This window comes from Schistocerca nitens, chromosome 6, assembly GCF_023898315.1.
Source record: "Schistocerca nitens isolate TAMUIC-IGC-003100 chromosome 6, iqSchNite1.1, whole genome shotgun sequence".
Taxonomy (NCBI): Eukaryota; Metazoa; Arthropoda; class Insecta; order Orthoptera; family Acrididae; genus Schistocerca; species Schistocerca nitens.
Window position 1 is genome coordinate 450,315,126 of NC_064619.1, and position 13,288 is coordinate 450,328,413.

The 13,288-nt window shown below is 39.9% G+C and overlaps 1 protein-coding gene across 1 annotated transcript in view; it reads right to left on the reverse strand.

The window, feature by feature from the left end:
* The window catches only part of LOC126262323 (protein peanut), a 173,827-nt gene that overhangs the window by 22,708 nt on the left and 137,831 nt on the right, over positions 1-13,288 (reverse strand). Inside the window, exon 7 of the mRNA XM_049958879.1 lies at positions 1,108-1,271. Within this exon, the coding sequence (XP_049814836.1) occupies positions 1,108-1,271 (164 nt within the window). The remainder of the gene's footprint in view (positions 1-1,107; positions 1,272-13,288) is intronic.

Here is a 13,288-nt window from a genome sequence, read left to right on the forward strand (position 1 = left end):
CTTCCTGCATCATAGCAGCTGCCAAAGCACAGTAGTGCCTGTTATCTGGCGCTCTCTGACGACTACTGAAACGAAGCTATTTCTAACAGGTCACGGGAAAATATTGCGAATGGTGGTTTGAAAAGCGTTACTTTCAAAGTAAATTTCCTTTTACGCAAGTTGAACTATGTGCGAGAATGTACGATGAATTTCTTAAATCACAGAGCGTTTGATGACGAGCCATTTAGAAGTATTTTGAGCCCAGATCAGACATTCATGTCGTCATTATGAGCAAATTGATGTAGTGCTATGGGAAGCTCTCTCTCCTCTGCAGTAGCTAATTTATTTGTGGAAAACTTGGAGGACAAGTCACTGGACTCTGCTAAAAATTTTACTGGCACATTTGTGTGATATATCTTTAAGTGTAACAAGTGCAAAGAATATCAACATTATATGTGAAAGCTTAGCTTCTCTTACAGCTTACTAACCTTAGAGATCAATATTATATGTGAAAGCTTTGCTTTTCTTGTAGCAACACTATGTATATTAATTTAAAACATTAACTTTTAATGTTTGTGTTTCCACACTACTTAACAGTGATGCTGTTATTAGCTGACTGCATCATGTGTCCTATGGTCTGAATATCCGCTGTCACTGGCTGGCGGGATCACGTGACATGAGCTATGACTGGCTTACAAAAGGAGATTTCTTCCCAGAGTTTTGTTTTCTAAAGTGCTGGGAAATTCTACGCCCGTGCATTAAAACATAACCATTCAAAGGATTGATAAGTTTTACAGTTCTGAGGGAAAATGTACTGTCACTTAATAACATGGAGAAAGTGTGTTTTCATCCATGAGAAATAGTATTTTTAACTGTGAAATCTGGGAAAAATTCGGGAATTTTTTTTCCTTGTCCGCATATACACCCTGTAATACAAATACTGGAATTGTTAACAGAATTGTTAATAAACACTTTCAAAAATTTCTGGAGAGAAATGATTGCACAATACAGTGCTTTGTGAATAGCACAGTGATAAGCAAAGTTACATTTAGTATGTAACAACAGTACTTTTCAAAGTTAATGACAACTGGAACAAGTAGAAAATTGTATTTACTTATTTGAACTTACTCCTTTGAGTTTGCCTCCAGACTTCTCCTTCTGAGATCCTCCAAAGACACATTGTTTGTCTGCTCCCACATTTGTTTCTCCTTTTCAAATTCTCGTCTTTTCTCCTCAAGTTCTTTCACTTGCTGTTCATAAGTTTTCCTCATTTGTTCATGCCGACGCTGAAGCTACAGAAACAAAGTTAATCTTGCAATATTATTTTTATTAAAATGATAAAAATACATATATCAATAACAAGAAGCAACTATGTGGTCATTTCTAAAGAAACACTAAATAAATTATGAATGTCTAAGTAGTTGGAAGTGGTCCAATCACTATTTGTCTAAAATTAAAATGAAACTTTTACTGGGTAAAAACACAAGAAGATAACAGAAATTAATAAAAGACATTGCAAGTTCTGCAAGAATGCAAATAATAATTTATGAGTATACCTAACAGCAGAGTCATTCAGGCGTTACCTTCACTCATTCATCACAAACATATTTACCAAAGGAATAAATCGAAGAATATCAATACAGAAGGAACAACAACAACAACAACGAGTTAGCTGGAAATTAAAATACAATATACTGGAATCAAGAAAGTGGAAAAGCAGTAAAAGAAATATCAGGAATAACTGGAAAGTTCTGGAAACACTGAACATTATGTGCAATTAAAACAACAAAGAAAAGAAACATCTTTGATAACATAGAAAATCAAAATTTCATCTGAAAATTCACAAATTGTTAAAATGCAAGAATACTTACAAATTATTCCAGAGATGTTTGTCAGACTTTCAACAATAAATACTGAAAATTGTGAAATACTTGCAAAATAGTTTGATGAACTGTTAAACTGCCCAGATCCAACTCATAAATTAGGATTTTCAGATTTTTGTGAGAAGGAAGAGGAAGATATGCTACCAAACACTACAGAAATTATAAAAATAATTTAAACTCTCAAAAACAAGAAAATCAGTCGAAAGATTCCACAAAAGCTACAATCACTTCTGTAATGGTCGTAAACAACGATTATAAAAGACCTGCAAATAGTTTTTGAAGAAACACAGAAAACAGAAAATATTCCAAAAAAATAGAAAGTTGCCCTAATAGATACTCTTCATAAGAACGGCGACTTTCAGATAAAGTCTCAAAAGTAAAGTTTGTGGATGAAATTAAGAGTGTGTCACGTATCACCATTTAAACTCTGAAGACAGAAACTATGTATTTAAGTAAACAGCCTGCCATTTGCAGTTTATTTTGCTGTGCTATCTGAAAATCCAACAGATGCAGAAATAAAAGTCAGTCAGTAGAGCAGCTTTAAAAATCTCTGCTGTCAAAAACATATAAAATGCCCTAAAATATTTAGACGGATCGGCAGTGGTCAAATAGAAAAGGTAAGATAGCTCAAGCATTTATGAGAGGGAATTAAAAAAAAGGGTGGGGGGTGCCTTGGAAAATCTGCCATAAATGAAACAATTCATAGATTGGAAAAGGGACATAGAACAACAAAAAATATTTACAATACAAAGTCCACATCAAGAACTACAGTACTAAAGTATTCCAACATGGTAGTGAAATCAGAATGCACCTACACAAGTACTGATTTATAAATTAGATTAACTGTAAATATCGGAGAGAAGAATCTTGACAAAAATTGTAGGTTCAGTAAGAAGCACAGAGACTGGGAAATTAACCTGTCAATTGGGCATGCCTACGTATAAAGTGCACCAATCACAAATGACATTGTCTTGTACCATTCCACCGTTATTTTAAAATCGTGAGCCCATACCTATTCTTTCATTATTGCTTCAGCTAGGTGCTAGTAATATAAAATAAACAGTGGGCTAGGTGAGAAAAAATTTATGATCTGTGCAAGAAAATGACCCCGATTCTGAGCTAGCAGCACACTCTCACAAAGATGCAGTTATGTATGGTGTAATTAGCGAACAAATAAGCGGTTGGCATGGATCTGATGTACTGCACTTTTTAATGCTTTGTAACTGTAGGGTAACAATTGTGTGTGACAACAGAGTTATATAATGAAAAGTTTATGTTATTATTGTTTCATTAAACAGTGATTCAGGTCATATAATATAAGTTTATTTTTTTGTAGATGTAATGTACGTTTATTTTATCATAGCTTAGTTAAATTTAAACTGTGATTTTGCTCATCCATATTAATTTTGCTAACATAAAGACAGCTATACTTTATATGTGTACAAATTGCGTCGCACATCTGCTTGTGTTATGAAAAATGGCATGCCCACTGATGAAATACAGGAAAAAAACAACAGAAACTATTAAAACAGAAAGAAAGATGACTGTTTTGGGCATTTCAACAGGATGAATAACAATATAAAAGCAAAGAAGCAGCAAAAAGATATCTTCAGATGGAAGGTATTAAATTAAGATGGATCCCAAGGTAGAAGTATTAAGAGAACTGGTTTTGACAGGTCTGAAAAGAAAAACCATGTTTAAGAGATTAAAGACGATTGGAGGAACAAAAAAGAAGGAACTGAAATTCTCATGTGGTCCCGAGTTGGCATGGAAAAGCAGCTGCAATATTAAAAATCTGAGAAATTACTACTACATGATTATATTTCATTCACTGTGGCTACTGAGAAAGAATTACAACACAATTACACACTGAAATTATGCCATTCACATATGCGGAATGCCTGTAGGTAAGTATAATGGATGAACTGGCAATTTTCACACTATCTATGCACGATCTGAACAAATGAAACTAAGACTGTTTCTACAAATAACTCAGGTCTCTTTTTCTTTAAGATTTCATAAATGATCAAACATGAAGCAGATTCACTTTGTAAAAATATAACCTATGTGAGACCCAAACATGTGACCTTCATAGCAACCAAGTAAGCTACCTTGACTCAACTGAATGTGACAAAGACATCTAAATCATAGAAAAAGTATTACTCTAGTTAGACAATGCCATCTCACATTATTCTATTAACACTTCGATTGCAACAACAACACACACACACACACACACACACACACACACACACACACACACACACACACACACACGAACCATTGTGGTCCAGGTGCTGCACTGAGTGCATAAGTATTTTGATGTGTTTGACATTTATTATTTCTTTTTTTCTTCCCCCCCTCCCCCCCCCCCCCACCCCCTCTCTCCTTATTCTGGCCTTTGGATCAGCACTAAGAGAGCTCCGACTTTTTGGTTGTTGTTGGATTATTGCTGCGATGTTCAATCTGAAGACTAATTTCATAGAGCTCTCCACACTTGTCTATCCTGTACAAGTCTGTCTCTGTCTGTGTCTGTGTTAGTGTTGCACTCTACATCCAACTGAACCTTCTTACTGTTATCAAACCTTGCTTTCTCTTTACTATTTTTACCCACACAGTTTTCTCCATTGCTAAACTAACTGTGCCTTGGTACTACAGGATGTGTCATATCAACTTATCCCTTCTTTTAGTCAAGCTGTGCAAGAAATTTGATCTCCCCCCCAATTATGATTCAGCACCTCCTCATTGGTTACTTGATTTTTCTGTAGCAGCATATTTCAAGAAGTATCTATTCTCTTCTTATCTGTAAAGTTTATCATTCACATTTCACTTCAGACAAGTACTTCCAAGGTATGTTTCCTAACACAAATTTGTAGTTTTTGTGAACTTATTTTTCTTTCCGGAAGTATTTTCTTATTGTTATTAGTTTATATTTTCTATCCTCCTAACTTTTTGCATACAGACAAGCAGATTAAAGTGCCTGCTTATGGAACACTGGGAGGTGTGCGGGACCAAGACTGAATTCGTCTCCCAGATTAGTGACAAGGGCAAGTGTGTCGGGCAGCCTGGATGTGGTTTTTAGGTTTCCCATATCCACTTAGGTTAAGTACCAGGTGGGTTTCCTTGTCCCTCTGATATATAATTTGCAAGCACTTTGGAGAACCACATGCCACTGACTGGATAGAGGACACAGAAAAAGAAGTAAAGAACTTCTTTCACTTATGGTATTATTATTGTGTCCAAATGGCAAAACTCATCGACTGCTTTTAGTGTCTCATTTCTTAATCTAATTGCCCTAGCATCACTAACTTAATTCCAAGTATTTGTTTTACTTTTATTGTTGTTCATCTTATCACTCTCTCTTTTTTTTCTCCCCCCCCCCCCTTCTTCTTCAAGTCACTATTTATTCATATCAACAGATCTTCCAAGTCCTTTGCTCTCTGAGGGAAATATAATCACTGGCAAACTCCAAAGTTCTTATTTTTTCTCCTTGTACTTTACTTCCAAGTTTATGCTCTGCATGCTTAATTTCTTGTTCATCTCTTTAGCTTACTTTACTACTAACTCAATGACAAATTAACTAACATGGTGGATAGCCTACAAGCGTGTCTCGCTCCCTTCTTAATTACTTCCTCCATTTCCTGTCTTGTGACTCTTGGAACAGCAAACTGGTTGGTGTATAAATTGTAGATGACATTTCACTCCTTTTACTTTATCACTGATAATTTACAGTAGGCAATGTCCACTGTGCTTCTATGGTCTAGACATTTATACACATTTATAGTTGCAATACAATCATATGTTCTCATTATACAAGTCTAAACAGATTATTTACTAGTTGTTATTTTTTGTGTTGTGCTTTGAAAAGTGGAAAAGCAAAGAGAGATTTAATCCATTTTTTACAAAATAATTTTCTTTGAACACAATCTTTTGGTTCTACAGCAAGTGACAAACTGGTAACAGCCTACGCTTGCTTAATAGTGCAGCTGAACTAGCATAGAAGTCCACCACAGCTAAGCAATGATAAATCTCAAAACTTCAACATGTGAAAAATCTGTACTCATTCACTCTGGACTGTTATGTGAATCAACCTCACCTGGGGCGATGAATGAGGGATGAAGATGTTATCACTTGCTAACCCACTGACTGCTATGGAGGAGTTAACGTGTCATGCTCCATCGCTCCCCAGGTCTGAGAATGTGTTTAAATGAGGCTTCAGGACTAGCCTTAAGCACTATTCACATGTTTATGCATCCCATCCTGCAGACCCCTCTCACTGCTGCAGACAAGTTACTTCCATATCTCAGTGAATAAAAAAGTTTTGAGTATTTATAATACAGCATATGTGCCTTCTTATATACTATCATTTGCTTAAAACCTCATTTTGATGTCCTGAACCATTTATGAAATGTGACAATTGTTATGACCACAGGATTCCCAATGCACAGGGACAGAATTAGGCATGCCGTACACAACTCTCCGCCAAATATAAAAAACAAAAAACCCCTGGTAGCAATATCAACAATGTAGGAGATGATAGCATGTTACTTTATGGTAAGTAGCAATCTAAGCTGCAGGCAGGCACAATTAAAAGACACTTACACATAAGCTTTTGACCACAACCTTCGTTGGAAAAAGAGAAACACACAACATTCATTCACACAATCTAGAACATCTCACAATACATGACTGCCAACTCCGGCAGCTCAGGCCAGAATCATGTGCACAAGGTGGGATTGCTTGTGTGAATGAATAGTGTTTGTTTCTCTTTTCCTGATGAAGGCTGAGGCAAAAAGCTTATGTGTAAGTCTCTTTTAATTGTGCCTGTCTGCAACTTCTTGTGTTATCTTTATGGTAAGCAGCGATCTATCTTTCCCTACATTGTAAATATAAGAAACAGTATCTTGAGAATGAAATTAGGTCTCAATCTGATCTCAATTTTAAATAAAATTTCAATATCTTATCTACATTTCATACACAGCAATGTATGAGCTAAAATTAACCTTTTTTTCATCAAATAATTTTCTTAAAATGAGATGATAAGTATTTCATAGTCGCAAGAATGCCATCTCTCACCACAGGTAGCAGCATTAGGCAAGCTGTACAGTGACTGTAAAACCGTGTTCAGCAAGGAATGCAGAGACCACGTCTGTAGCAGTCAAAGAGTTAATATTATAAGCTGCTACTTTTGTTTATAACTTCAAAACTTTCCAGATTCCATTTGTATCAGCTATTGAAACTACATCGCCTATTTGCAAGCACTTGTAACGTGTTACGTATATCAGTGACAATTGTCACTGGCACTGTGGGTACAATGCTACTCCCACCTCTCAACAAACATAGCAACAACACACAGTTTTGAAAATAAAAGGATTTATTTTGCAAACTCAGAAGCAAGCACACTGAGTAGATAAATGAGCATATGAGAACCAGGTACATTAAACATCTGATTGGCATCTAGCAATTGTGCTTCACAACTAGACTGTCATTACATTCTCTTAACGTGGGCCTGTCATGAGCTTACAGGTGTATTACATGTTTCAAGGTGGAATGCAGGGATGAGTTGGTCTTACCATCACATGGAGACTTTGTTCACATGTCATTACTTATCAGTCATTCTTGACTGAAACATGCAGCCTGCATGAGCCCTTGAGAACGTAATGCAAGAAACATACATATCAGCAGCATCACAACAAAGACCAAATAACTACTGGTGAGCAAAAGAGTGGATTAACTGATTTAATATGTGTGACTGACACAGCATACATATCACTAATCAACTGCTTATAACTGAGTGAGAGCGTACAACCAGCTTTATAGCCTTTGCTCAAAATCTTTCACTGAATGTTTCTTCGAACACTTGGCATTGGTTACCAACACAAACCATTATCACATATACCAATGGTAAGCTTTGCCTTTGTTGTCAAGACATTGCAATGTAGTGCGAGAGACTGCAGAAGCAACTGGGTGCTGTCAGGAAACTTAGTATCCTTCCACCTAACTGCTCATTCTGGCATCATTCTGCAAGAAAGACCTGCAAGCTGGCAGTCCCTGATTTCTTCAATAAATTATATTTAATCAACTAAAGATGTTATAGTCTGGCTACAAGACACACAAGTAATAATAAACACAACACTTTATTACTTCAGGAATATTGGTACAGGAAAATAATTGCCACAGACGCTGCTCTACTAATCTGACACATATAGGCTGAATGTAGAGATACGACTGATAGCGAAGCCGGCTGGACTTGACTCTATAAGCCATTGGCTGGCCAGTAGAGTGCACTACGGAGAGGCTGCATATGCATCCTAGAGTAGAGATCTTGTGACTTCTGTGGAGCACCATACAGCCACATGCCCGGATCACAGGTGTGGTATCTTATGCAGGACACTACATGTTACCAATCTCAATCTCTATGGGATGCTAGCAATGTACGGGGCAATTTAAGGAGTCTACTAGACGTTCTGAATTGCACAATTATGTGTAACTGATTTAAGTTGGATACTTAATTAATAAGACCAATATCTAATGCTCATTCCTCTATCAAACAGTGGAAACTCCAGGTAGGAATATTAACAATGTAGGAAAAGATAGATTGCTACTTACCGTAAAGAAAACACGCTAAGTTGCAGCAGGCACAATTAAAAGACACTTATGCATAAGCTTTCGGACCAAAGCCTTTGTTAGAAAAAGAGAAACTCAAACCATTGATTCACACAAGCTAGCACACCTCACACACACACACACATGACCACTAACTCCGGCAACTCGGCACAGTGCTGGTATTGTGGCCTGAACTGTTGGAACTGGCAGTCGTGTGTGTGGGGTGTGCTAGCTTGTGTGAATGAATGGTTCGAGTTTCTCTTTTTCTGAAGATGGCTGTGGCTGAAAGCTTACGTGTAAGTGTCTTAATTGTGCCTGTCTGCAACTTAGCATGTTATCTTTACGGTAAGTAGCTATCTGTCTTTTCCTACATTGTTAATATTTGTTCCTCGCTGTTACATTACAATCCAACTCATCATAGGGAGGTGTCGGCACACTAAAGATCTGAAGGCAGTTGCAGTGTGCCGACGCACATATCAGAAGAATTAATCAGCTGTGATGGCAAGACTACAACTTTTCCTGTCACACCCCTGGATAAGCATAACATCCTTTCGATTCCTCCCACAGTAACCTGCTACCAACCACCACAACATGCTATCAGGCATGATTATAGTCTCAACCAAGCTATTCTGCCTCTCCATCATTAACCATGAGAGTAGCTTTAAGTAAAACTGTTATCATGGACCTTACGAGTACCATAGTCCAGCCTCACTGCTCGTTAAACATATGTAAACAAGAGAACAGCAATTGATGACAACTTATTAACAAATCAAGTGAGTTTGAACTGTATGAAGATCCTGTGTCCTCAAACCTTCGTTTGATCAAATTTTTATAATTATTATTCATTTGGTCATCTGGCTAGCTATCACTATCAATTTCAAAACTTGTGGTACATTATGAAGCAACATCTGGTTGATGGGGAGAACAGGCAAAACAAATCTTTTGCTTGCTGAGTGGGTTGTGGGCTGGCTGGGTCAGGTGCTCCCTGCACCATCTGTTATTGTTATTATTGTGTTGTTGTTGTTGTTATTGTTGTTGTTTGTTGCAGTTGCTCAGGAGTCATGGATAAGCACAATCACGGATGGATTCTGCATACATTTTAGGTTTACTACAATTTAATATTTGCTATAATTTGAGACTCATCTGCACCAGGATCACATAGAACACATACACTTATTGTGGAATGCCTCCTTTTGAATAAATCAGCATACTGCTCAGTACAATTATTTGCTGTTAAGGTCCAGTTTTTGATAGTTGCTTCTCAATAATAAAAACACAAGTTAGTTAGCTTATTCACGACTTTTTATCTTTAGTCCTCATAGCTCAGATCAGAACCATTCCTGAAAGAATACCCAACCAAAATTATTAATCGAGTAAGGTACATGCTATTGAATTTAACAGTTGACCAGTCTAAAGTTTAACGGTATTGGACAAGCATAGTAAGAGTGTGTCTTAACAGACCTCTACCACCCAGTGACACCATAACTGGAAAGAGCAGCTACATACAATAAGTCCACACTGGTACAAAAAAATTGTTGGGATTATGTGCCAAAGTGAAGGACTGTTAGTGGTAATCAGATGTCTGGACACTGGCACCCAGATGTTAATGCTTAGGTCTCGCAGTTTGGATAAGATTGCAACCGCAGGAAGTAGTAGTTTCAAATGTTGGGTGTATTCCAGAATCACTTCAGTCATACCAGTTGTGAACAACTTTTTAAGCACCTTCTCCTGTAACTATCAGGTCCAGTCAGTGAGGTTTGATTTCTGTCCATGTCATCACTTTCTCATGCTTCAGATTCTTAATCTAACAATACCGACAGTCTTCAATAATCTCACTCCATCCAATTATGCATCAAATTATCTTCCACTACTTAAAGAAAGATGCCCCAATGTCACCACAATTTACCAACTGCTTGAACAAGTATGTAATTGCACTTTAACTGAAATAACTGTACTGGATGCTACAACAATCAAAAGAAGGAATTCGTCACTAAGTGTACAGTAATCTGTGTGATCCTGGCACAAAGGAATCAGATAGTAGTAAATAACAGCATGAAATTCCAGCAAAGAGTCACTGAGTGTTGAAGAGGGTGATTCAAATTTAAGAAAGATGCTTGTATTTATATACATTTTCCATTATACTGACAATCATTTGTGCATTTATCTTCAGGAATGAAATGAGTGCATCACATAATTAGTATCAACTGTTAACAACCAACAATATAAAAAGGCATCCTGCTGGAGATCAAAAAGAGTAAGGGAAATGGTGGTGGTGGTGGTGGTGGTGGTGGTGGTGGTGGTTAGTGTTTAACATCCCGGCGACAACGAGGTCATTAGAGACGGAGCGCAAGCTCGGGTTAGGGAAGGATTGGGAAGGAAATCGGCCGTGCCCTTTCAAAGGAACCATCCCGGCATTTGCCTGAAACGATTTAGGGAAATCACGGAAAACCGAAGTCAGGATGGCTGGAGAACCGTTGACCTCCCGAATGCGAGTCCAGTGTGCTAACCACTGCGCCACCTCGTTCGGTTACGGGAAATGGAAGAATGAAGACAGTGATTGTGTGGTATCAGAAAGTTGGTTGGTTGGGTTAAAGATTAAAGGGACCAAACTACAACGGTCATCGGTCCCTTGTTTCATAAAAACACAGAGCACAGTGAAACGATCCACCAGTCAGGCAAAGCACTAAAAGAAAAATTCCGGGGGAAGAAAAGCCCCATGGTCCATTGTAAGACAACACGGAAAACAGAGTACAGCAGCAAAAACAACATAGAGAACAAAGGCAGAAGGAATTAAAACTGCACAGCAGAAAACTGTGGCTGGCTGATCACGAAAATAATAGGATGAGCCAGCCTAAAAGTTTAGGGTGGAGTCGAATTACAACACAAAACTAATTAAAAGATACAGCTCCAAAGAGGGTGATGTAAAAAAAGAGAGAGAGAGAGAGAGAGAGAGAGAGAGAGAGAGAGAGAGAAAGAGAGAGACCTTTAAAAGCCGCTTGCACGAATAAAACTTAAAACCCGATCTGCCATAGAGACATTGTCACCTAAAAGAGAGGATAAATCACCCAGGAGATTAAAATCACGCCTGACAGCGGTTAAAAGAGGACATTCCAACAATATATGGGCCACCGTCATGTTCGCACCACAGCGACAATGAGGGGGGTCCTCTCGACGCAGCAGATGACCATGCGTCAGCCAAGAGTGACCAATGCGGAGCCTACACAGAACAACAGAATCCCTGCGAGAGGCCCGCATGGAGGAACCCCACACAGTCGTGGTCGCCTTTATCTGCCGCAGCTTGTTGGGTGCAGACAGAGTGCGCCATTCGTCTCCCCACATCCCAAAGACCCGACGGTGCAAAACCGTTCGGAGATCAGTTGCCGGGAGGCCGATCTCCAACAGCAGTTTGCGGGTAGCTTCTTTGGCTAACTTGTCGGCGAGTTGTTGGGTGCAGACAGAGTGCGCCATTCGTCTCCCCACATCCCAAAGACCCGACGGTGCAAAACCGTTCGGAGATCAGTTGCCGGGAGGCCGATCTCCAACAGCAGTTTGCGGGTAGCTTCTTTGGCTAACTTGTCGGCGAGTTCGTTTCCCGCTATCCCAACGTGTCCCGGGGTCCATATGAAAACGCCACCGAACGACCACGCTGTTCAAGAGCGTGAATGGACCCCTGGATGGCACCAACAATGGGATGGCATGGGTAGCACTGGTCAAGAGCCTGCAGACTACTGAGCGAGTCACTGCAAATGATGAAGGACTCTCCAGTGCTGGTACGAATATGCTCAAGGGCACGAAAAATGGCTGTCAGTTCTGCGGTGTAAACACTGCAGCCTTCTGGCAAGGAGCGCTGGTCGACATAGTCCGCATGACCATAAGCGTACCCCACACGGCCATCAACCAACGAGCCATCGGTATAGATAACCTCCGAGGCATGGTATGCGCTTAGGAGAGCGAGGAATTGGCGGCGCAAGACTGCAGGAGAAACTGAATGTTTTGGCCATCGGGAAAGTTCCAGCCGAAGCTGCGGCCGACGAATACACCAAGGTGGTGTATGTGGGCGGACCTGGAAAGCAGATGGAAGAGGTAAACACTCTAGTTCATTAAGGAGCGACCAAACACGGATCCCAATTGTATGGCCTGATCGCGGCCGCCGGTGTGGGATATGGACTGCCGCATTTTCGAAAAGGAGACGATAGTTAGGGTGACGGGGTGAACAACGGACGTGGGCAGCATAGTTGGCTAACAGTTTTTGACGCCGAATACGAAGTGGAGGAACCCCAGCCTCAGCAAGGAGGCTATGAACAGGACTGGTGCGGAATGCTCCTGTCGCCTGTCGAACCCCACAGTGGTGAACGGGATCCAGCAGTTGCAACGCTGAGGGCGACGCTGAGCCATACGCCACACTCCCATAATCCAGTCGGGACAGCACAAGGGCTTTGTAGAGCTGCAGCAGCGTGTGACGATCTGCACCCCAAGTTGTGTTGCTCAGGCAGCGGAGGGCATTCAGATGCTGCCAGCACTGACGCTTGAGCTGACGAATATGTGGAAGCCAAGTAAGCCGGGCATCGAACAGCAATCCCAGAAAACGGTGTCAACAACCCTGAGCATGGCATCCTGAAGATAGAGCTCAGGGTGGGAATGGGCAGTTCGACGCCGACAAAAGTGCATAACACAAGTCTTCGCAGGAGAAAATTGCAAGCCATGGGCTAGGGCCCATGCCTGCGCCTTGCGTATGGCTCCCTGCAACCGACGTTCTGCAACACCAATGGTGGAGGAGCTGAAAAAGATGCAGAAATTGTCAGCATATAACGTGGGTGAGA